Source organism: Chanos chanos, chromosome 4 (genome assembly GCF_902362185.1).
Source record: "Chanos chanos chromosome 4, fChaCha1.1, whole genome shotgun sequence".
Lineage (NCBI taxonomy): Eukaryota > Metazoa > Chordata > Actinopteri > Gonorynchiformes > Chanidae > Chanos > Chanos chanos.
In genome coordinates, this window is record NC_044498.1 from 32,370,816 (window position 1) to 32,394,932 (window position 24,117).

The following is a 24,117-nucleotide window of genomic DNA, read 5'->3' on the forward strand; positions in this document are numbered from 1 at the left end:
AAAGGATTGCATGTAGGGAAGACCTGAATGCACGTTTCCAGTCCTCCCTCGTTACCTCCTTCCATACACCACCTCCTTCCGTTACTTCTTATTTTGCCATCTTTTTTACTCCCTCTCTCTCTCTCTCTCTCTCTCTCTCTCTCTCTCTCTCACTCATGGATTCTGTTCTAAAGGTGTCTGCATTTTTTTTTTCTTTTTTAAGATTTTATCATTTTTGTGTGCACTTACAGTAAAAACAATGTTTAAAAACAAGTAGAGTGAAGCAGGATATATGATTGAACTTTTTGTTTATTTTTTTCAGGTTAAGTTCTTTCTTTAGCATCATACTTTTCCCATTGGCATCGGATGCTGTAATGTTGGAAGACTATTAAAAAAAAGGAAAATGTAAAATCCTGTATCATGTATGAAATGTGTATAAAAGAGAAATGTAATTCAGTTATCAATAAATACTTGCCCAGTTTTGGAACCGAGCGTCACGTTTCATTTTGTTTTGGTCAGAGGCCAAAAATTCTCTGTGTAATCAGGCTCAAACCTGGAGGCAGATCTGAGAGACAGCAGAGTGATTGGCATAGACTGTGATATAATCTGTATCGATGTATTCAACTGTTGCAATTTTTTTTTTTTTTGTGTTATGCAATATCTCATTATGATTTGCCAATAATAAACACTGAACCTCGGTCTCCTTGGTAACAGGATCAAATCTAACACAACTCCGGCGTCTCAGACGGTGTGTTCCACCTGATGTGCTTACATTCAGCAGATCCAAACTCTTACGGAGTCCCCTAGAAAAAAGTCTAAGGGATCCGCAAATGGCAGTGTTTGAATGGATGCACCCTTGTGTTAAGCTATTGTTTAACTTGCTTTAACGTTTTATTTTTTCAGTTTCTGCCTTAACTGTGAAGTTTTGGAAATGGATGTATGATTGGATTACAGACTGTAGGCTGTAGAGATGTTCAGGGCATTTTTCTCCCTATTGTGTAAGTGATTAAGTGACAAAATGCCGGTGGAACTACACAATTGGTTGATCATTAGTTCATTTGTTAGTTGGTTCAGAAAAAAACTTCAGTTTGATGAGTAGTTGATGGGAGTCCTCCTGTCTGTCAGTCTGCCCCAAGCACATTTCTCCACATGTGTATCCAAAAAAGAAATTGCTCAGTAACTCTGCAGAAACCATTGTATATTTGACCAGGTTTCCTCATTGAGCATGTTTTTTGACAGGCTTAAATGACAAATCTTTGACTTGATCGGCTCCTTGACTGCATGCGCGTGTGGATTTTCTTGGAATAGATCTCTCCCTCTGAGAGGATGAAAAACTGAATTTGTGAAAAGTGAGAGAGTGAGACTGTGTTCCCAGGACTCGGGTCCTAAGTCCAGACAGGCCTTCTTTAAGGAACGTTGCCTCTGATCTGTCCACGGAAGGAAGGAGACAGCCGTGTCGGACAGCGCAGTAATCTCATAATACACTTTACATGTCCCAACCCATTTCCTCTAATGGCCTTATTGATTAAAGGAGCAATTCATTTAATGAGAGAATTTTTTTTTTTTTAAACACTGACTTTGTTCACCTATTGCTTCTTCAAGTTTCATCCAAATTAAAATCTGCTTTTCCCATCTGAGTTTTTGTGGTGAAATTAAGCCTCTAATCTGGCACTGCTCCAGGTTTTGCGTTTCAGACATGGTCTCCCATTCAGCAGCCTCTATGAGCCATATCTGCATTCAGCTGTGTCTGACAGGAAGTCTATAGAAAACCGAAGACAACTATATTAAAGTAGAATATTGAAATGATAATTAGATTCACTTAAATGACTCTCCACTGCAGACTGAGGACCGGGGGGGGGGGCTTTTCTGAGGTGGAGTGAGAGATATGGGGGGCAGACAGACAGACACGTGGACTGATGAGAGAGAGATGGAGAGAATGGAGGACAGGAGGTTGGTTTGCCTGTAAATGGGCTCAGCTGCAGACGTTTGGATAAGACGGGCTCCGTGAACAATGGAAGGATGATCCTGTCACAGTCCGGAGGTGTGTGTGTGTGTGTTTCAGACAGAACACGGGGACAGGCAGGAGGTCAAGGTGAGACAAATGTGTTTTACTACAACAAAAATAACGCACACACACACACACACACAGACAGTTCTCTCCCTTGTTAGGCCCAGCCTAACAGAGATAAACAACAGAAAAGGACAGGATCTGTCTCAGAACGACCCCAGATAGGGTGACTGGAAAACACACTGGGTGTACCCACGGTCTCCTTTAGTGGAACGCAGACACCACACTGGTCTCGGCTCGGAATGTGGCTCCTGGCTCTCGTCATTTTCCTCCAGAAAACATCTGCCGCACGGGGCATGGGTGAGTGCTGTACCACTCACAGATTCTTACCAAGGTTCTTAATTTGCTTCTCTGAACTTTTCACAAGTGTAATCAAGTGTTTGATGTATTTGGCTGGATGTACTTTACATATGTATGTAGTTTTACTTGACAGAGTGACAAAATGGTCAAAGTGAACGTCTGAAGAAAAAAGTTAGCACTAGCTAGCTTTTTCCTTGTAGCGGATTTGCCATCACAGTGCAAACTAAATCTAAATGTACTGTCTCAGAATGCTAAGCTAAACAAAACATGTATTGTAATAACTTCTGTGAAAATGACAAGGTAAATGATTTGCTCAATTTTCTCCCTGCTGACTTTTTCCAAACAATTGCATAAGGATTAAATTGAATTGTATAAGGATCTTAACAGTTAACCTCTCTCATATATTAGTGTACTGCTTAGTGAGTCTTTTTTAACTGTGAATGAATTTGATCTTTAAACTACAACAATAACAATAGCAGCATAGGTCAGTATGTTGTGACATGAAGAGAACTATGTCTCCCAGAGGTTCATCCGGTCATTGTCAGAAGTTTGTGGGGTTTTCTGTGTAGGTAACACAGACAGTCTCAGTGATGTTAATCTGCAGCTCAGAGACATTGAGTTCTCCATGTGAAAGTCTGCTGTAGACAGCTGATTTAATTACAGGACCATTATTTCTTCACTCTGAACCCGTTATTAAAAATATGTGAGAACTAAACCCTAACTAAAAGAAGAAAATGGAAGCTTGCTGGTATAGCCAGAGGAGGAGGCCAAGGCGACAGTCAATTCTGACTGACAGCCAATGCTGTACTTAGAAAACGCAAATATTATTCCATTAACTCTACATACGACATCCGAATGATCTGACTTCAAAAGGCTAGAAATCACGTTGGGAGAGAGAGTCGAGAGACAATGTGAGCACATGTGTAGACGTGTTATAAAAACAGGCGTGTGGTGAGCTGACAGCCAAAGCTATTAAATAATTTCACCACTGTCCCGGAATACCATGTTTACGTGTAGCATCCTTGACCTGAACATCCGGTAATCCCTGGCCTTGTGTTTTTCCGGTATCAGCTGGACATCCTATGGAGATAGTCCCATTCACCATGTGACTCTGCTGGCGTGCAGTGTGTGCACAATGTTCTTATGCCTTTTTTGGGGACACTTATTAATAACAACTGTAGGTTGAACTTGAAACTTGAGTTGAGTCTGGAGTCTGAATCAGAAATGTCGTGGGGCTCTCTCTCTCTACACTAATGCCTCCAACCAGTCTTTGCCCTCTCTCCTCCTGTCAACGCAGGGTCCTGTCACTGGGAGCACTTCACAGAGAAAAGGATTATGCATCTCTCGTTCATTTCTGTGCTGACACGCTGTGATTAACACTCTCTCGCTCCTGCTGACGGATTATTCTTCATGCCCACTTGTCCAGCACCACTGCCCACCCCATTAATTCACCTCCTTCATTAGACTGTAGAGAGAGGGAATTCATGTGTGTGTTTGAGTGTGTGTGTGTGTGTGTGTGTGAGAGAGACAGAGAGAGGCAGAAAGAGCGTGAGAGACATAAGAGGAAAAAGTATTGATCGTTCTTTGTGGTTTATACACTCTCTGTATCTAGTCTTTCTCTGAATGAGCCAAGCTGACAGAATGGAAAAGATCTTTGGCTGATGAATCTTACTTATACAGACCCCCTGTCATACGTTTATTCGTATACTGTTACTGTTCTGGATGGATGGCTTACCCACTCTGTATTGGCTGAGAACACACACACACACACACACACACACTGCCACTGTGTTGTCATTTTGAAATATTATATCTGTATAAAACAGCACCCAAACAAAAAAATTACAGTTCAGAGTAACTTATCAATACTACAGATGTACTCAGTGTTTATAATACACACAGACTTCTTCTAATTACTCTTCATTCGTTTATCTTTATGGAGTGTGTATGTGTAGGCACAGTGACTGGATCCACACTCTCTCTCTCTCTCTCTCTCTCTCTCTCTCTCTCTCTGTCTCTCTCGCTCTGTGGCTCTGTCTCTCTGCCTAGTTCTGGACCCTTGCTCGGCCTACGTCAGTCTGAATGAGCCCTGGCGAAACACTGACTATCATGTCAATAACTCTGCCGGTGTGCCCCTGTGTGACCGCCACATTAATGGCGAGTGGTATCGCTTCACGGGCATGGCCGGCGATGCCATGCCCACCTTCTGCATCTCGGAGAACCACTGTGGCACTCACGCGCCCATCTGGCTCAATGGAAGTCACCCACAGCCCCGTGACGGTATCATCACGCTGCCAGCCTGCGCCAGCTTCAACGACAACTGCTGCCACTGGACGGCCACCGTGGAAGTTAAGGCGTGTGTCAAAGGTTACTACGTGTACCGCCTTCCTCGACCCTCGGTGTGTTTCCACGTCTACTGCGGCCGTAAGTCTTCCTGGGGATATTTCCCGCTTCCTTACAGGTGTGCGTTTGGAATGGTCACCTGAACTTCAGTTGCTGTGAGTTTGCTCTGTCTCTTTCTGTTTGATAGATTTCTATGACATTTGTGATGAAGTGGAGTGCAAAGGTCAAGACTGTCCACTTGAGCCAGAGTGTCGTTGTCCCACTGGAACTACGCTCGGACCAGACGCTCAAATGTGTCTCGGTGAGAGAGGAAAGAAGGCAGGAATGACAAAACTGAAGGAAAGAAGTGATGAAGGAGAGGGGAGAAGGGAGAGTAAAAAGGGAGGGGCCACGGTAACACAAAAAATGAAAGAAAGGCTATTACTGAGGTTACTTTTTCCATCTCAGTCCTTCTGTCAAGGATACTACGAGAAACTTGTTAATCTCTAACGAGTGTCCCTCATGAATGTAATCACTCCTTCTGGTTGTGAAAATTAAAGCCACCCTAGCCCATTTCCTCTGTCTTCTCGCTTATTTCTCGTTTCATCTCCCAGGAAGGCCATCTTGCACTACTGAATATCACTCTCTTTACATTTCCCCAGTCTTTTATCTCTGTCCTCCACTGGCCCTCTTCCTCTTTATGTAGCACTATTTATTTTTATAGACCTTCATTCAGTACTTACTTACTTCTCCTGCTAACTTTTGTGTGGTTTATGTATTGTGTCACATTGTTTATTTGTGTGTGTGTGTGTGTGTGTGTGTGTGTTTTGTTAGACGTGAATGAGTGTGAGAAAGATAACGGTGGTTGTGCAGAGGTGTGTGTGAACACTAAAGGTTCCTGGCGCTGTGAGTGCGGGCCGGGCCGGTTTCTGGATGTGGACGGACGAAACTGCAAGGGTAAGACTTAAAAAACCCAGTCAGTGTCCCACACTGCTCACCATAGACAGCACAGCTTTGTTATCACACTGGCTCATGCACATGTACAAGGTTTGTTTGTTTGTTTGTTTGTTTGTGTCCAGAAATTGCAGGCTGTCACAGCGCCAACGGGGGCTGCAGCCACGGATGCTCTGGGCCAGAGGAACTATACACCTGCCATTGTCCACGGGGCCTGCAGCTCGGACCAGATAAACGCACCTGCCAGGGTTAGAACCTCTGTGTGGGGGTGTGTGGGTGTGTGTGTGCGCGCGCGTGCTACAGTGTATGGTTGGCGCAGATGTCTCCGTTTTTATTAAAACAATGCGGGCAATACGGGGTCATTACATTTAGCAGGTCTTACCAGTTTCTAAAAATATACATGTGCTGATTTGCATGAGTCTTTGTTTGTACACAAAACACATGGTGTTGCCATATGCCAGTTCTTCAAAGTGTTCCTTTATGTATGACTTCTGTCTGACCCCTGGTCTGTTCTCTGGGCAGTTCCTGTGAACTGTGATTCCAGTTCTATAGAAGTGTCTGTTCCCAAAGAACTGGTTGGAGGCCTGGAACTCTTCCTATCCAACTCTTCCTGTCGCGGCATCTCAAACGGCACCCATGTGAACCTGTACTTCAGCCTGAAGAGCTGCGGCACTGTTGTGGAGGTGTGCTCACCGTTTCTGTCGCACAGAGCGGAGACAGTGTTTTCTCTAAATGATTTGACTTCAGTCATCAGCACTAGAACAATAGGCTGTAACCCTATTAAACATAATTTGTACCCGCTAATGCTCTATTGTGATTACATTTACTCTATTCGCTAGCATTTTTCAAAAAAAAAAAAAAAAAAAAAAAAGCAAAACAAAACAAAAACACCCCACTATTTTTAGTTTTGTTCACACCTCATCAGCAATTCACACACAGTGAGCCCAAGGTTCGGCAATGTACTTAAAACTTGCTGAGTCCCATAACACAATCCGGATCTCCATCTCTGTGACTTTTCACAGGTCATTAATGATAAAATTATTGGCACTAACTTGGTAACGGGGCTTCCGAGGTCGAGTCCAAGCAGTAACGGGGATCTGATCGTGCGCACGAGTAAGCTGTTGTTACCAGTGACCTGCGAGTTCCCTCGGCAGTATGAAGTGTCAGACGGCTTCCTGCCAAGTCTACGCAACGCTGCTCTGGAGCTTGTGGGTCGCAGCCAAGGTGTTTTTCCTTTCACACTGGAGCTTTTCAAAAACGCTGAGTTCTCCGAGCCGTATAACTCACCGCCTCAGCTTCACCTGCGTGACTCACTGTTTTTCGGCGTGGAGCCACGGGAGCGCGTGGACGGCCTGTCCGCGCTGGTGGAGTGCTGCTTCGCCACTCCTGGGCCTAAAGCGGACCAGGCACTGAAGTATTACCTCATCAAAGACGGGTAGGTGCCATTAGAGACAGTGATATGGTCCATCCAAAGTAAACAATATGTAACGCATTTATGGGGACAGGTTAGAGTAAGGTTCAAAGAAAGAAGTCTAAAAAGTCCCTGTGGTGTTAAATTTAAAGTACTTATCATCATAACTAAGATGACGACTCACTTGGATATAAAAGTCAGACTTTAGTCAGGTGTACAATGTTTTAAATTTTAGCTGGAGAGGCATAGCAACACTGGTGGTGATCCAAATACGGTTCTACTCATATTATTCTCTTAAACTGACATTTCCTCAAGGTGCATCTCAGATGAAACAGTGCGTCAAGTCTCGACCAAGGACCAGCTCTCCAAACACTATCAGGTTCCTGTCTTCAAGTTCGTTGGCAAGGACAATAAAGTGAGTAAGCGGACCATGCTGAGAGAGCCAGCTGGCTCCGTGCATGGTGTGTGTGTGTGTGTGTGTGTGTGTATGTATGTGAGAGGGAGAGGGAGAGAGAGAGAGTGAGAGTGTGTCTGAGGTGTGGGTGGGTGTGTTGGAGAGAGAGTGAAAGGTATGGAGATAAGTATGGGTGGTGTAAAAGTGTGTAAATGCTCTTACATCCTAACATTAGATTGAACAGCACCGCATGTGTGATGTGGGTTAAGCAAGACGCTGTTCTCACACATTCAGCATTAATGCTAATGTGTGTGGGTGTATGCTCAGTCTGAATGTGTGTGTAGGTATATGTGTACGTGTATGTATATGTGTGCATAGTGCTGTGATATATGACAGATTCGTGTGACCCAGCGTGTGTGTGTGTGTGTTTGTGTTTGTCGGTAGGAGGTGTATCTACACTGCCGTGTGCTGGTGTGTGCGCAGGGTGAGGGAGATTCACGTTGTACTTCGGGCTGTCGCAGACGACTGCGCCGCGACCTGTGGAACAACGAGTACCACAGCCAGCATGTGCTCACCGGTGGTCCCATCCAGATCCTACTGGACCCATAACACACAATCACACACACCTGATAAACACACACGCAAACATACACACACACATACCGCGCATACCCTCATACACACCCACAAACCCACTTGCACACACACACACACACACAAACCCACTCACACACACACACAAACACACACACACATACACACACACACACACACACACACATGCATGCACGCACACACCAGCCATGCGTCTCTACACTACTGCAGCTCTGTCATGTGGACATAGGGATGTCACACTCTGGGCTTTTTATAAACTTAATCCACTCCCTGACAGACATAATCCAGCCAATCATGTGTGAAAGTATAAAATGCTTCCTGCCACTCTGACAAATCTGTGTCACAGTATATCCTCATCAGTACACAACAACACATTTATACATACATACATACAGAGGCTGCAGTGAAATGATATAAACCAGAGGATTAATGACCTGTGTCTGAGTTCTCAGCATTTCTCAGGTCTGATTACTTGGGCATTTTATTCTCAGCAATTCAGATTGTAATATTATAAGTTACTGTAGAATATATATTAGCTGCATTTTTAATGCCTAAATAAACATATAAATGTATCTTCATATGTAATACACTGTGTTTGTTGAGCTGTTTTAAAAATGAATATTTAAGATAAAATGTGTTTCATACCATGATATCACAACTTTTTATGTCAGACATGTTTGTAAAATGACAAATTTAGTAACAGAAAAAAACTGAAACAGTATTTCATTGTCCTTTTACTAATCCCATTTACAACCACAATGTAGTATACAGTTCAATTTAAATATATTATTTTTTTTGAGAATTTCAAGTAAATTGTGTCATATTTTAAAACCAAAGAAGTTGATAAATAGCGTATTGTATGTGAAGTTATCATTTCAGTCCATGAAAATTATCCCAGAAAACTGTATTGAACGCTCAATAACTTAAAAGAAAAGTATTTTTGCATTTGTGATAGTACCTGTTTTGTTATTTGTAACCAGGTAAAGAAAAAAGATGACTGAAAACTTGGTTGGAACAAGGTGTTCCCTTATAATAAATTACATATTTTACATCTAGAGCTCATTTAGTGACTTAGACATGGTGAGTTGTTTGTTGTGGTGCTGTAATGTTTTAAAATGACAGGAGTATACATGTGGTCTTTACAGTATAACTCCAACCATTCAGTGTGTGTGCATACCAAATGCACTGTGTTTTGTCCATGTTTTGTTCAAAGGTAGTTTCCTGTGCCATGACTGTTCTCATTTAATACTGATGCAACATGCACGCACGCATGCACGCGCACACACACACACACACACACAGACAGACAGACACAGACAGACACACAGTGCTCTCTGAGCCTGTATTTTGATCGCCGTTTGTCGCTGTGTTCCTGAGTTTTGCTTGGGAGACTGTGAGCTGAAAGGCTCTACAGCTCGTCCTTCTCCTCCCCCTCGCATAAACACGCTGCCCTCTGGCTGTTCATGAAGGGCCTACAGCCCAGAGTCCACACTGTATTATACAGAGCATCTGCCACTGACTCACAGGCTGACGCAGAGAGAGAGAGAGAAGAGAAAGGCATTATTTTTTCATATCGCCTACTTATCTGTTAAATCTCTATATTACAAAGGTGTGTTGGTTAGTTAGGCTGCTCTATAACCTTAGAGCAGTAAACTGAATCTGAAAATGGCCCTTAGCAAAGCCAAAGGTAAACAGAGTGAAGAGAATGTAGATTACAACATGTTGAGAAATAGGTTTGAGGGAACGAGGTGGAGGTGTACCCAAGCACTGGGAAAACAGCCGTCCTGTCGTCTCCCAGCTAAAAAGGACAATGAGGGATGGGTTTTTTTTTTCTTAAGAAATAGGAGAATGAGAATGTGACTTACTTTCCACCTTTGACACGAAGCCGAGACTCTTTTTGAGGTCGGAGCAGATGCCATGGAGACACCAGCGGAATTTGGAGTCGCAGCGGTACTTGTTGGAACCACAGGTGTCGTAGCAAATGTCAAGCTGGTTACAGCATTTGGTCATGGCGGGAATTCCCATATCAAACTGTGTGTTAAAATCAAGACAGTATAGAGCTTTAGTACAGACCCTACAAACCAAATGAATCATGACCTCAGATAACACCAGGCCTGAATCCTCTGTAATCGTTCCATTGTCAACTATGGACAGATTGTGAAGAGATTAGGTTAATTTTGTATATCTAAAATCACCACTCAGTCCAGTATATTTAAAGATTCAGGGTACTGGAGATTAGTATATCATTATTCAGTATGTATAGGGAAGGCATGCGTAACTGACTAGGTTAACTACATACACTGTCAGGTACCTGGAAACCCAGCAGGGAGGAGCTGCAGCCATTGGGTTCGGGAATGGTGTAGCCAGGTCGGGCCTGGGGTGCTTTCCCTGGCAGGGGAGGGGGGAAAATGGAGGGGGTGCATATTTATACAGTGGTACAGATATAATGTTCTTTCCATACAAATATATATATAAACAAATGGAAGTTTTTTTGGTCTTAATTTAAAACTTGCTGAGCTCTTTCACAACCTAATTATCTATCAGTTCAGCTGCTAGCATAATAGCATCCATCTTCATTACCGAATAATAATCATATTTCCTAAATTGCTACACCTTCCCTTTTTATTGTCCTATGCAGGAATCAGTTACTGTGTTGTGAATCTGTGGAACCGTGATGGTAATGAAGCCTCAATTACCACTGAAATTAAACAGCTGTAGTCTGTCTCACATTTGAGAACATGAACGAGCAATTACTCAGCGTGTTCCTTTGTGTCTCTCTGTCATTTATTGGAACCGAAAGCATAATTTTCTGCCGTGCGCCAGTGAAGACAAGTCATCAGTAGAGACAGGGTTTCCACTGGAGATACTATCTTTGTCAATACTTTTTTTTTTTTTTTAATGGGATACTTTAGTTTCATTCTTTTTCGTCACCGTTATATAAAGTCCTCATACCTTGTCATTATCAAAACAATTAGTGTTTAGTCTGACACAGAATTTTACTTAAAACAAATAGTTTTATAAGTTTTAGTAAAGTTGTGAAAACTATAGGAAAATAGCATTAAGAGACAAAATCAAGATTGATTTTAAGGTTAGGTGACAAACTGAAAACGATTGACAGGATGTCACTGTGGACAGCTGAAATTTTCTGGCATCGTCCATAGTCTCGCCAGTTTCACTTTAAAATTTGCTGGCGTGGCCTCTGGGCAGAGTGGCGTGATCGGCAGTGGATTAACTCAATCTCACTCTCTCTGACGAGGTAACATGGTCTTGCCCATATTGATGTATGGGTTAGTTTGATTAGGCAAGGACACGGGGTGACATCTTGACTAATGACATTTTAACCAATGTTTTCTCTCACAACAGAGCACCCTTCTGAACAAATATTCCTCTCTGAAAAAAGCTGGAAGGTGTGAGAGAGAGATTTTTAGACCAGACTGTTCTCTATAGACTGCTGAGTATTCTAACAATAAACAAATAGGACAAGTGTGTTATGATCAATCTGAGTAGTGCAGAGTGTTTAATTTTGATGCCACAGAAAATCGCTATCTTGTGTCTCGTCTTTTTCATCTGTTTGGGAAGAGTTTGTGTTGAAAAAAACCCCAAAACAAACCTGTTCTTACCAAATCGGCAACGGTATTGACACACTCCATTCCGACCACCCATGAGTTCCACGACTGAGTCAAAGTAGCTGTTGACGGTCTGGAAGCTGTCTCTAATGGAGCCGAACCCCCACTCTGAGTCTTCCTCCTCGTCCTCAGCTGCGGCTGCAGCAGCTCCCTGCTCAGCAGCTTTGTCTTCAGCCATTGGAATGTCATTGACATGGGACTCGACCGCAGGAACTTCGGGATCAGCAGGGTTAACCTCGGGAGTTTCACCAGCCAGGGCGTCCTCTACCAAGTTTCCTTCAGTGTGACCGTCAGCAACTTCAGCTTCAGCTCCAACCTCAGCCTTGAATGGATCAGCGCTGAGAGGTTCCTCTGCAGGAGGATCACTAGGAATCACCCCAGCATCCGCAGGGCTTTCCACGGAGGCTCCGTCCACAGTGGCGTGGATGAGAGTGGCAGCCATCCCAGCCGACAGGCAGAGTAGGAGGATGCTGATGACTCGAGGGAGCATGATGCTAGAGGGGGAACCCTGAGGCCTGTGAGGAGCGTTCAGAGAGGAGCACGGTGCTTAAGAGGGAAGAGTGTCTGTGGAGCGAGAAGACTGAGAGACACCGAACGGCGAAAAACAGAGGCAGTTGATACTGTCTCCCTGCCTGCCCCCGTGGACGGGACTTTGACCGGTGATTAGATCAGGCAGACAGCAAGGCACTGGTTACTGCTGAGGTTAAAGGCCCTGTGTTATCTCTGTTTTTTTGTCTGTTCCCTGTCCTTACTCTGTAGGCTTACCCCCTTTCCTTTCAATCCTTTCCCTTTATGTAAAAAAAACCTGAGAGAGAGAGCTATCTGTTCTCTGGCTCCTTAATCCCATCATCTCTCTTCCACAGACATTTAAGTGCCTTGAGCATCTTGTTTTGAAAGTTAACGCTATCACCAAAAGTATAGACATGAGAACATCAAGCTGTAGCCTTGTGAGTAGAAATTCAAAGAATTAACTGAGTTTTATTTGTCATTGATCCATTGATGAAAGCAATGATCTTTTTTTTCTACACATACTCATTCAGACAATGCGACAACCATTTGCCAGGACAATCACTGACGTTACAACATCACCCCTTGTGGTCAAATGGGTGAACAGCATTTGCAAATAGGTTTATTGAGAGACATCAGTAAATGTACAAAGTGCAATGTTTTGGCTGTCCTGCTATTCCACAGCAGCTCATATGTTGTGGAGGTGTGTCCCTGGCTGAAATGTTCTGTTTGTAAGAAAGTTTCTTATCAGCATGTTTTCAACTTGAGCTCTGACTGATAAATCAAGAGTCAGGGAACACATTTCATATCTCCTTCTTGAATAAAGACAAACTTTACCCTTTATCCTCCACGCACAGATACACATAATCTCAGTTATTTATGTTCAGTGGGTTCTGGGACGTGTTTGAATGTCAGACCTTTGCTTGGCCAACTAAAAAACAGCACTGTGTTGTAAATGGAGTTGTGGAGAGGTACTTTGGTTTAATGTTACTGTACTGTTAATGTTACTCTTAATGTTAGGAGTCAATATTAACTGTTATCATAGACTCCCACACCTTCTACCTTGCCCTCCAGGTTTTAATCATTCATAAAAATAACAGTTGGTTACACTGACCATTCTATAAACGTTCTGTTCATACAGCTATTTCTTTATTTCCTTATTTTCCTAAGTGATGTGCAAAATACAAAAGCTGCGCAGACAACATACAATTTTATATAACAAGATCATATGTCTATTATAGTAATCGTGTGTGGATCTAATGCTTATTTAGACAATGGTGGTGCATGGCATTCAGAAGGCTACACAATGCCACAGGTCAGTCAGCATAAGTCATATTCATGATATCTGGGAGTATGATCATTATGCAATCAAAATGTACTTCTACCCTACTAATGTCAGTATCAAGACTGGCACATTTAAAAAAAAAATACAAGTAATAACTTTGACACATAGCTATCTTCATAGTGATTAAGAGCACCGGTGACTGTTGAGTGTTTATGTGTAGTTAACTGGTGTTGTTTAACAATCACAAAACACATGTCTCCCCCTTCCCACAAAGATACAAGTGCTTGAGAAACACTGCGGATTTTATTGATCATGTTTCTTCTTCACAGTCATGTTTCAGTGCTTTCCATATGTCACCCCACATCGCCCTGAAAAAACACACACACAGAAAGCATGGACTGAAATCCTTACTGGTCTAACACAGTCTTGTTTTGATTGGATGTTGATGGTTATGATGGTTATGTAGGAATGCGATATTTCATACTCTTTCAGCTCTTCTTTGGCTTCCACTCTGTTCAGGATCATGGATATGCTGTCCTCAAGATACTTTAAAAAGCAGAGGAACATGATACATTACATGATAATGTTAATTACTCAGTTAGACAGTTCAGAGTTAATTAATACAGATTAAAACAAAACAAAACAGTGGGTGCTTCAGCTGTTACTGGTACATGCTGACGATCAGTAAATTCATTCAGAGCAGGACAAAAAAGTCCAAACTGTCTCACCTTGCAGGAGCTTCTGAGACGCACAATCGAGGCGGTTAATTGTGCGTTTTTTTCCTAAGGGGATAAAAAACAACCTGCCATAAATAATGACGCTACGAAGGTACAGTGGACATTGGACTAAAGAGTGTCTCTGCAGCAATTCTTAAAAACGAGGTGGGTCATGTATGGTAGAGTGGTGTGGTGTCACTTCTGTCTCTATAGTCAAAGACTCCCAGCCTGTTAACTATATTCAGGAACCAATATTCTCAGACTTTAAAGTCTGACTTCAAAGATTAAACTTTTGTCCACATCTCTTCTAAGTAAATTCTCACACACATACACTATTTTCCCACCCAAAGAAGAACTTCCCCCATATTTGCACCTGTCTTGTTTTTTATTTGTTATAATATCAATGCTGTTTCTTTCCTTGCCTTTGTTATATTTACCTTTCTACTGTTCACACTTTGCCTGCTTCATCTTTTCTTATTTTTCTGATTTATGAATTTCAGTTGTATGGAGTTCTGTCTTGAAACTATGTATTGTACCTTTCAGTGTTTTCACTTTGTGAGTGAATGTCTGTAAACTGTATTGAGAAATGCCAGTGTGCGGTAAGGCAATGTCAGACCAGAGTATAAACTGAAGTGCTAAAATATAATGAAGCAGAATAAATCACACAGAACATTCCACCTCTGACTCCCTAATCCACCTCTCTGTGGAACTGACTGTATCAGAGGGAACCATCTTCTTCTTCATCTCCTCTTCAAGACGCTTCACCTCCTCCCACACCTTCCACATCCGCCTTGTCTTCAGTTGGAGTTGGTCAATGGAGGATAGCTCAGTCTCTCCCTGTGTGAGGCCTGAGGAGGTCACCTCCTCATTGTCTTCTGAGGAGACATCATGTGAGCCAAGATTACAGCTCTGTGTTCCTCCTAAAACAAGAAAAAAAGATGTCTTTATAATTCATACCTTCAGCAATAAATTCACCTAAGATTTATAAGACATACAAAATGTGCATGAGAATGCCTGCACTCCCATGAAAAAAAAACGGTGACAAAGCCTTCATACAGTAAATATACTTGAACACTGACTATTGTCAAGTATGTAGTATGTTGAGTGTGTGAGTGAATGTGTGTGTGTGTCCTCATTTTTTATTGCAGAATTCTCCAAAAATAATAAGAATAAGTAAGTTCCTGATTGGTTAGGAAGAACTGACCTCTTTTCTCTAGGCTTTCCTTGACACTGCCCTTTGCTTTTTCAAATTCATTCCTGACTCTGGAGAGCAGAATAAATCAATAAAAGTAAACACAAAACAGCTTGAATATGAAAATCGTATTTTGTTTGTCCAATAAAAAGAAAGAAAGAAAGAAAAAAAAAACATGTCGGTACACACAGACACTCACATACATACACACATATGTACCTGTCGTTTTCCTCCAGAGCTTTCCTGGCCTCTTCTTCTAATGATGACACCTCTTTCGCAGAATCCTCCAGCTCAGCTGCTCCTGCTGGTTCTCCCAGGAGTGTAATTATAGACTGACCACATACACAGACAACGTACACAGGCTTTCATACAATTCTCTTTACGCGCATAGCAGAATAAAAGTCTCTTTGAGAACCCTCAGCTTTTTGTGAATTGAGGATGCAATTACTTTGGCGACTGACGCAGAATGCTATAAATGAATCTTTTACACAATCAGTATACGCAATTACAGCTAAAGAGGTGCAGGCGTCAGGGCTATACAATGTTTTCCCTCATCAGAACACGTCGGGTTCTAGAATGCGTACTGTAAGAGTGAAAAAAGACTGGCTCAACAGCTCACCTCCGAACAAACCCTCCTATTCAAAGAAATTCTTCTTATAAACAAAACATCTTCAGATGTGCTGTTCTTACCATATCCAAGGGAGAGGACTGAGACTGGAGAGTGGCGTTCAGGTAAAGATCATACTCTGTCTGAATAAGTGTTATGGGGAAAAAGGATTCACCCACAGAAACATTACTGCAAAGCATGATGCATGATGGTTATTGTCTTCTTTTAATGAGCAGATGTTTTAACTGTTGAACTAGACTGACCACATGGGCTAAATAAATGATCTAAATGATCCTTGATCCTATGATTTAGTTGGTAGTGTCAAAAATCAAAGATAAAAAAATGTTAGCCTGTTTATCAGGGCTTGGTGGACAGTGGAGGCTACAAGGTACCTTGAGATACCTTGATTTCTCTAAGGATGTCGCCAAACATAGGTGAGGCATTACACACGTCATCAAAGACATCTCTGAACACCCCAAGACAATCTCTGTTAACTCCCGTCTGGACTGAGAGTTTCCGTAGCTCCTACAGGTGACACACACACACACACGGAATTTAGAATTCAATGCTCTTTAATGGAACTGGGGATACAACTGGAACTGGAGATATGGCTAATTGGGCTAATGTTTGTTGTCAGTTTGTGAATTAGGGATTAGTAGGTATACTTTTTTCAACTAAGCTATTTTAGAAAATTGGACAACAGACCAAGAAAATGATTATATTTTGGGAAGTCGTGCACTGCGGATTATAAAATATAAAATAACCAGATCTGCCCACCCGTTCTAGTTTGCTTTCAAGCCCCTCTACAAGCATGTGTCCGCTTAGACAGTTCCTGGAGATCAGGTCTTGCTTCTTCAGAACCCGCCTGTCAAACTGGTGCATCATCTTTTGTTGGTCTTTCCAGGTCAGCCCTGCCAGATGAGACTGTGTGAACCAGTAACGGCCCTGCTCTACCTGCCTGGCCGAGGAATGCCTCACCTGCTGCTTGTCACAAGGTTTGACCAGAAACAGTTCGGTGGAGTCAAGGACTGGTCTGGGAGATGTTCTTTTCCCTTTTTTAGTGGAAAGACACATACTGTTTGGGATCTCACCATCCTGGGCATTTGGCATTTGTAGTGGTGTGGTTGTTTGTGCTACACTGTTCTTTGCCTTCGCTCTTGTCTCTGTCTGTTCCAGCATGACGTCGTGACAAGCACAGCTTTTACCTGTATTCAGGTACTGTGACGCTGACAAGATGGCTGTCCCTTTCCCACCAGGGTACTTTTCCAGGATTAGCTGGCAAGGACTGACTAAAGCATTTGCTGAAAAAGACATATTATGAGATATATTACAGCATGAAGTGTAAATGATATGCTGAAGTGTTCTCTAATGCATCGCTAAAAGCAGTTAGTCAGTCCACGCATTGATTACGTCACTGAAAGCCAGTCATGTCTATATTCTGCATGATTATGAAGTTAATGAAACAACACTGCAAATCGGTTACCTTAAGGTCAAATACATAAAACTTCGGAAGTTAATTAAAGTTACCGTGCTGTCGGCAAAATCGATAACTTAGTCTCAGTGCTTATCAATCTCTTCGATTTGTTTGGGGTTTCTACCAATCTCCGAAATTGTGTTTTGTAGGCGCAAAGCCGACAAAGCGTGTAAAGAACTTCGTTGCTAAGGCCTGGCTTTCAGTCCTTCCTTGGTGACACTGGCAATGATGTCATGTTACAACAAAAGCGAATACCACCTGACCAGTAATTTGACCTGTGTTGAAATGTTATTAAGCCTCTTCTTTTTAGTTTAGAACAAACTTGACCAGCTTTTAATTTGTGGATTATTTTTTTTTGTCTGTTATTTCACGTTTGGATGCTGTATTTTCATCAATTCTAAACAAAAGAAACTGGGCTTGGGCCAAAATATCATATTGAGTTTTGGATCAGAATTTATAATGAGAGAAAGTCATTGGTTTAACTGTCCGATTTTCAGTTTTGATCTCAGTAGATGTCACGAGCTCACCTTTCAGTTTCCAGGTGTTTTGTGCCACAAGAGTGACTGTATGAGTACGGTCACTTAAAAATGAGCGAGTTAGGCTGGCGGAGTCACTTAGTACGTGTTCTAATATAACGTTTGACAGCAGAAAAGAGAACCTCGTCGGGTAGTTAGGTTTTTAACGTACTACTGAATGTTTAGAACATCAGCAGATAGCATACTTGAGTGCGCGAGCAGATGCCCGGGAACGTCAGCTTGAATTCTTAATGAATCCATATGCTGGAATGGGTCGAAAAATCAAAGGTGAAATGTTATGGCTGACATTTATTCAACCAATCTGTCTTGCTGATGATCGTTCCCTGGGCAGTATTGAGTTTTTGTCTTTCTCTGAGAACATTTCATAAATAGGAAATTGCACGCGAGATTAACTTGACGGAATACACAAATCACATCTAATTTAGGTATGTATGGTTTAAAATTTAAATTTTCAAACATGGTTTTATACATCATCTAGTGGTCACTTTGTGTAGTGCCGGTCTATAACTTTTGGGATATAATCTGGAAGTTTTCTCTGATTTATTCATACATGTTTTATGACTGAATGACGACTTGGAATCAGTGATGCAAGGTATTGAGAGGCTATATACCTAGAACACAGGCAAGTCTAGTCACCTTATATTCCTGTTTTCTCACTCAAACATTCCAACTCCAATGGAGCCTGCACAACGCGTATGATTCAGCGAAAGGCTTGTAAAAACCTAAGCCTAAGCAAGAATAAGATTGTGGTTGGAGAAGTTTATTGGATCTGAAATGCGTTCACGTTGTGGAAGGCATTGATTTGAACTGATGTGCATGAAAGCCACCAGCTAATTGCGTATTGCCTTAATAATTCCGCCGATTCCGTACAATTTATGTCTTTTGAGGTAAACTGTTACGATACAGCAGACGGTACAAACACAAGCAGTGCAACAGGCTGTTAGCGATAAAAAAAACCTGGAAAAATGAGACCAGTCTGATCTTCCGCACATGAAAAATGCATTCAAAATTTTATACACCAAATAGAACTTAGGGGCTATTTTTGCTAAAAACAAACAAACAAACAAACAAAACAAAAAAACCTTTAAACCATTTAATAAGTTAAATAATTTGTACAAAACTGTTGTATATAATGACAGTGCCTTGGTTGGGGCAACACAAGTAATTTATGCTTCTGGTCGATACTTCATATTAGCTGGACAACAAAATGCCATCTGATAATTGTAATTTAGAAAATACATAATTAAAGGGCCCACAAATAATTTATCAGTCCCCTGTCTGCACTATGGTAAATGCCGAAGAGACGATTTGAGCTACTTCAGATGACACGAGGGAGACGCGTGACAGTCTGAGCCACGTATGCACGCGTTCTACATTTTTTATGATGTACATTTATTATTATTTAGAACTATTAGTTAGAATCGACATTACATATAGCTAACAAAAATCTAACTGCATTTGTAACAAAAAATGTGCGTGACAAGGCTTTGAAAGTAACTTTTAATTTAAAAAAATATTGCAAACCACTAGGTGGCGGTAGATGTAAAAAGCTCAAATCAGTAGTTGTTTTAGAACAACTGTATCTTGAGTAATATAATTTTGTGATTCCTGTTATGTGAATTATTTACACTTTCAAAGAATGCCATGTTCTGAACCTGTGAATTTGACTCAGTGTAGTGAAACTCACTCAGTAAATTCTCACTCCAGTGGGATTTCTCAGAAATATTTAATAAAAGTAATTACCTGTTCTCATATTTACAGTCAAGACATTCCTCATAGATCGTGAGCAACAGTATGCAGCAGGTCTGTACGACCATTCTGTTTTCATAACATACTCTTTGCACTATACATAACCAAAACGCTTACATTCTCTGTATAAAAAATATAAGTTAATTTAAATGCAACTCTAATTAAGAAAATAACAATAGTAATTACCATTGACAATTATGTAAAATAATAATAATAATAATAATAATAATAATAATAATAATAATAGTTGCTAAACATAGTGCAGACAAGGGGAGAGAGTTGGTTGTGAGAGAGTTCAGTAGCAGAGGTGAATGATGCTGTGTAGTACCTTCTAGCTCAGAGTTTGGGGCATGGGGTTCAATCCACGGATCAGTCCACGGGTAAAACACACATGCACAAACACATGCACACACGCGCACACATTCACACACACACATGCGCGCGCGCTCACACACAATTAGAAAGTGCATGACTGCCTAAGATAGCACCATTGAAGTGTATAGCTTACTTTTCCAAATGAAACTTTTTGTTTTGTTTTTTCCCCCCCTCCACGTTTTCAGAGCATATGTACAGAAAAGTACACACATAGAAAATGTACTCTACTGGAAGCTGTTTTGAAAAGTTACACAGTTTACTGAGAGTTGAGGTGTACTCCTTTGGTGTACACGAAAAACCAACAGGCATATTTTTTTTTTTGAAGCATTTAGTAATATGAACTACATTCAGTCCCACAGTATGCACAGGGAGGCTGTCTGCCAAAGCCCTGCTCCTTACAGCCCAACGAGACGGGACAGCACATCACCAAATGCTGAAAAGACCAGAAAGTCAACTGAGCTGAGTAGAGTGGCTGTCAGCCGAAGCACAGCTTTTGTTTAGATCTGCAGGTACAGGTTGGTATCAGTTAACATTTATACCAACGTTATCATGTGGAGTGTCCTCCTCTACACATAGCCAGGTTTTCATTTCGCAGACAACACAGAGAAAATGCATCTTATCAAATCAAGTCTTCCTGTTTGTTGTTTATCTTAGCAGGCGATTGGACTAGGGCAGCGTTGTTACTTTGGGTTTTTACCAAGCTGCTGCTTGGTAGGTTATCATTCACTTCCATAATAATACAGACAGTCCATTGACTTAAGGTACAGGTATGCATGAAATCATTCACAATTGCATTTTTAAGTCCTGTCTATGCATAGACCATGGCTGACTCAAGTCAGACCCAAAATATAAGGGCTATAGATGTCATATCTGCATTGAGAAATGGAAAAAAACCCAAAAACAACAACAAAAAAAAAACCAAAACAGTGGTCTGAGATCATCTCAGTCTCCCTGACTCTTTGCCAACTCAGTCCCCTACTACGTGCTGAATGAAAACATGAAGTGGGATTTTTTCATTTAATCTGCATGGAGATGAGCTCTCAGGATTCACTCTTTGTTTGGGACACTGTGATGTTAAATTCCTAACGTCTTTGTTCATTTTTCCTTAAAAGTTTGATTTGTCCTGAAATGGTGGCTTTCACTGATGTGGCTGTAGAGGAAAGGATACCAAACAATTGAACAATGATGACAAACATACCAAATAAAAAAAGGATTTCTAAGATGATTCAAAATGGAGAAAATTATGGAGTAGTATAAAATGGAAAATAACATTCTAGTTTTTTTTTTTTATTAAAGACAATGAAAAACAAGACTGTTGTTTTCCATTTTATGTGTTTTTTGTGTTTAGATACATATGAAGCAGACAGGGCAGAAGCTCCACTATCTATAGCTGTAGTGTGAGCATGTTAAAATCCAACAGTTTTGGTTCACTCAAATTCTACATAAATGTACGTGTGCATGCATGCATGTGTGTCCATGTGAGTGTGTTTTGCATGTCTGTGTGTGTGTGTGTGTATTTTTGTATAATCTCTCATACTGCTCCTACACTGCAGAGCTCAATGCACTATATATTTGTACCATGGGTTGTCATGGCGATGAGCAGTTTGCCCAAGGTCAGGTTGAGTTAATCGGACAATCAAAAGCTGACTTGTACAGCAGGTTAGTGCTGCGGGCTAGAGGCAGGGAGCTGACGATCCTCAGTGTGGAACATTGTGACTCTCGTGTGACTCGGGAAATTTTCAGAGTTATTGAACTCGTCCCCGTCACAGAAGTTCTGTGCTTTGCACAGCTATGCTGTGGGGGATTTGTCTGCCTTTCTCTGCAACAAGAATAGGCTGTTTTTCTTCATTCAAGTACTGCAAAAATATTTTGCTCAAAGTAACAGAAAACGTCCTTGAGACCACCAGCTGGGCAGGCTGGCCTTGCCACATGTCTCTTTACCAAACATTCCTTTTGTTTCTATGCCTCTCGCTCTCTCTCTCTCTCTCTCCTAAAGAAAAAAAAACTCCCCAGTAGCTTTACGTGTGACACTTTGACCACAGCAGGAAAGAAACAGTACCAGTTCAAACTGAACCCATTATGAATTACCATGACTATTCTGCCTGTCCCACAACATAACCAGGGTTCAGATTTTAAGGCTTCTTCAAATATAAGACCACAAAAAAGCAACTACCTCCCCACTCACCCACATAAAAAAACAAATGGCAAAAACAAACCTCACACACACACGCGCACACACACACACACACACACACACACACACAAAAATCAAAATCAACAAACCAAAACAAAAACTCTTGACGATATCAAGTCCAGTCTGTCGAAAGGTTCCCGTAACAGAGTGGACGTCAGGTGAACGGATCACAAGGTCCCACAGCCATCATTTCGGGAACCCCGATGACGTCATCAGAGTGGACGCTTCCGTCACCTGCTGAGGTAACTTAATGCTTTACTTTTTTTTCTCTCTCTCTCTTTTAGTCTCTTGGTGAATACCACCTTGCCTGCCCCGCACTCTCTGCTCCCTTTGGTCGCGGAGTGAGACACTCACAGAGAGAGTCTGGGCTTCTTTGGCAGGGTTCAGACGGTGCTGTGTTCAGAGTCAGACACCCAGGGTAAAAGTTTAGTTGTCCACTTTGACCGGACCGCTGTCGGTGGCCTCGCTCAGCTCCCTCTCCTCCGCCGGCACCCACGTGGAGTCCTCTCCTCTGACGATCTTCTCCCACTGACCCAGGTTCTCCCTGCAAACCAAATTTCAACACGCCTCCAGCTTCAGATGACAAACTCACACAGATGCCTGTTATCTGCACCTGCTCTCTTTCTCTCCCAAAAATACTTCAGAACTATAAATAGATGACAATATTTGACTGATGCTGACTAAAAGCTTAGTACCTCCCAGTTTGTTAAACGTGAGGTATTTCAGTTTTCATCCAAGTACTTCACAGCCACTAATCTGGAGATTAATCTGCAGATATTATTAATCTGGAGTTATTTATACATGTTAAGGTGAGAGGAAAGGAAGAAAAAGGTTTTCTTAAGGCACAGAAGGACAGAATTATCCTATGGGGTTTTTGAAGACTTATGTGGATCTTATTTGAACTGAAAATATGGTTGAGGACATAAATAAGTTATTTCGTACCTCTCCTTTGGATTTGCAGCTAGTGTCGAATGTTCTAGCAGTATTAGCAAGATCTGCCACTGATGTTGTAAGGTTAGAAAATGCATCTTGACCCTGACTGGGGTGGGGTGGGGCAAATGGGCTTTCACTTTAGACTTTTAAGGACTGTTTCCATTTGCTTTTTTTATTTTCCATTCTTTCAGAGCTGATAGGGGAAAACAAAAATTGCACGCCTTTTTCAGAGTAACCATTTCAATCAGTTTTTTAGGTGCCCCCTTCCCTCCCCCTCTGCCCCCCTTCTCTCTCTGATCTCTCAGTAAGCTGGGCTCTGGAACATCTGGGCCCATTGCCCACAGATTCCAGACCCGAACTCTGGTGCTGACGCAGGGCCCCTGGCTTTGGATACAGCCCTGTCCACATTGTTTTGACTCCCCACGGATCCAGGTCACAGAGGGTTTAAAGAGCTGTGTTAGCCTGGGGGGTATGGACGGAGGAGCTGTCGACTAACACGTCAATGCGGGGACCCGTAATTAACCCTTTGGGTGTAACTAACCCTTTATGTGCGCATGAATCCCTAAGACCTGTTTTTGTGGTTGTTGTTAATAATTACACATTACACCACAGAGACTGTGTGTTAGAAGAGGCGGGATACATTAGAGCTGTGTGTGAGGGCGCAGAGACATGTATGTGACACACCTGCAGGCTCTGAGAAGTGGACTGGACGGGGGGAAAAGTTCCGACAGAGTGGTGTAACAGGGAATAGCTACAGCATTATAGAACCCCACCTGAGAACAGAGAAATACAGCAACAACAGCGGACAAGACAATGTCACTGTCTGTAAGAACAAAAACAAAAAACAACTATGGAAATGTTCCACAGATTACAGCATAAA

General features: G+C 41.9%; 4 protein-coding genes across 6 annotated transcripts in view; 1 reads left to right on the top strand and 3 right to left on the bottom strand.

The window, feature by feature from the left end:
• The first annotated feature begins 2,175 nt into the window (after positions 1-2,175).
• oit3 (oncoprotein induced transcript 3) lies at positions 2,176-8,110 on the top strand. Its single transcript, XM_030772466.1, has 9 exons — positions 2,176-2,347; positions 4,397-4,771; positions 4,878-4,991; positions 5,504-5,626; positions 5,749-5,871; positions 6,146-6,306; positions 6,646-7,058; positions 7,350-7,449; positions 7,873-8,110. Exons 1-9 carry the CDS (start codon positions 2,290-2,292, stop codon positions 8,035-8,037), a joined length of 1,632 nt encoding a protein of 543 aa, XP_030628326.1. The 5' UTR covers positions 2,176-2,289; the 3' UTR covers positions 8,038-8,110.
• Positions 8,111-8,488: 378 nt separating this feature from the next.
• On the bottom strand, positions 8,489-12,310 carry pla2g12b (phospholipase A2, group XIIB). Of its 3 annotated transcripts, none has more exons than XM_030770575.1 (4): positions 11,664-12,310; positions 10,343-10,431; positions 9,909-10,074; positions 8,489-9,570 (listed from the first exon to the last, which is right to left on the bottom strand). In XM_030770575.1, exons 1-4 carry the CDS (start codon positions 12,157-12,159, stop codon positions 9,452-9,454), a joined length of 870 nt encoding a protein of 289 aa, XP_030626435.1. In that variant the 5' UTR covers positions 12,160-12,310; the 3' UTR covers positions 8,489-9,451. The 3 variants fall into 3 exon arrangements, with proteins under 3 accessions (XP_030626435.1, XP_030626436.1, XP_030626437.1); XM_030770576.1 differs by having other exon boundaries at positions 10,355-10,431; positions 11,664-12,309; XM_030770577.1 differs by lacking the exon at positions 10,343-10,431 and having other exon boundaries at positions 11,664-11,693.
• A 2,527-nt stretch (positions 12,311-14,837) lies between these two features.
• On the bottom strand, positions 14,838-17,086 carry LOC115810316 (uncharacterized protein C6orf118-like). Its single transcript, XM_030772243.1, has 6 exons — positions 16,754-17,086; positions 16,379-16,501; positions 16,060-16,119; positions 15,589-15,701; positions 15,382-15,440; positions 14,838-15,097 (listed from the first exon to the last, which is right to left on the bottom strand). Exons 1-6 carry the CDS (start codon positions 17,084-17,086, stop codon positions 14,838-14,840), a joined length of 948 nt encoding a protein of 315 aa, XP_030628103.1.
• A 5,644-nt stretch (positions 17,087-22,730) lies between these two features.
• pde10a (phosphodiesterase 10A) overlaps positions 22,731-24,117 on the bottom strand; it is a 42,245-nt gene continuing 40,858 nt past the window's right edge. The window contains exons 21-22 of the mRNA XM_030771863.1: positions 23,922-24,010; positions 22,731-22,848 (exon numbers count right to left, since the gene is read on the bottom strand). Of these exons, the coding sequence (XP_030627723.1) occupies positions 22,731-22,848; positions 23,922-24,010 (207 nt within the window). The remainder of the gene's footprint in view (positions 22,849-23,921; positions 24,011-24,117) is intronic.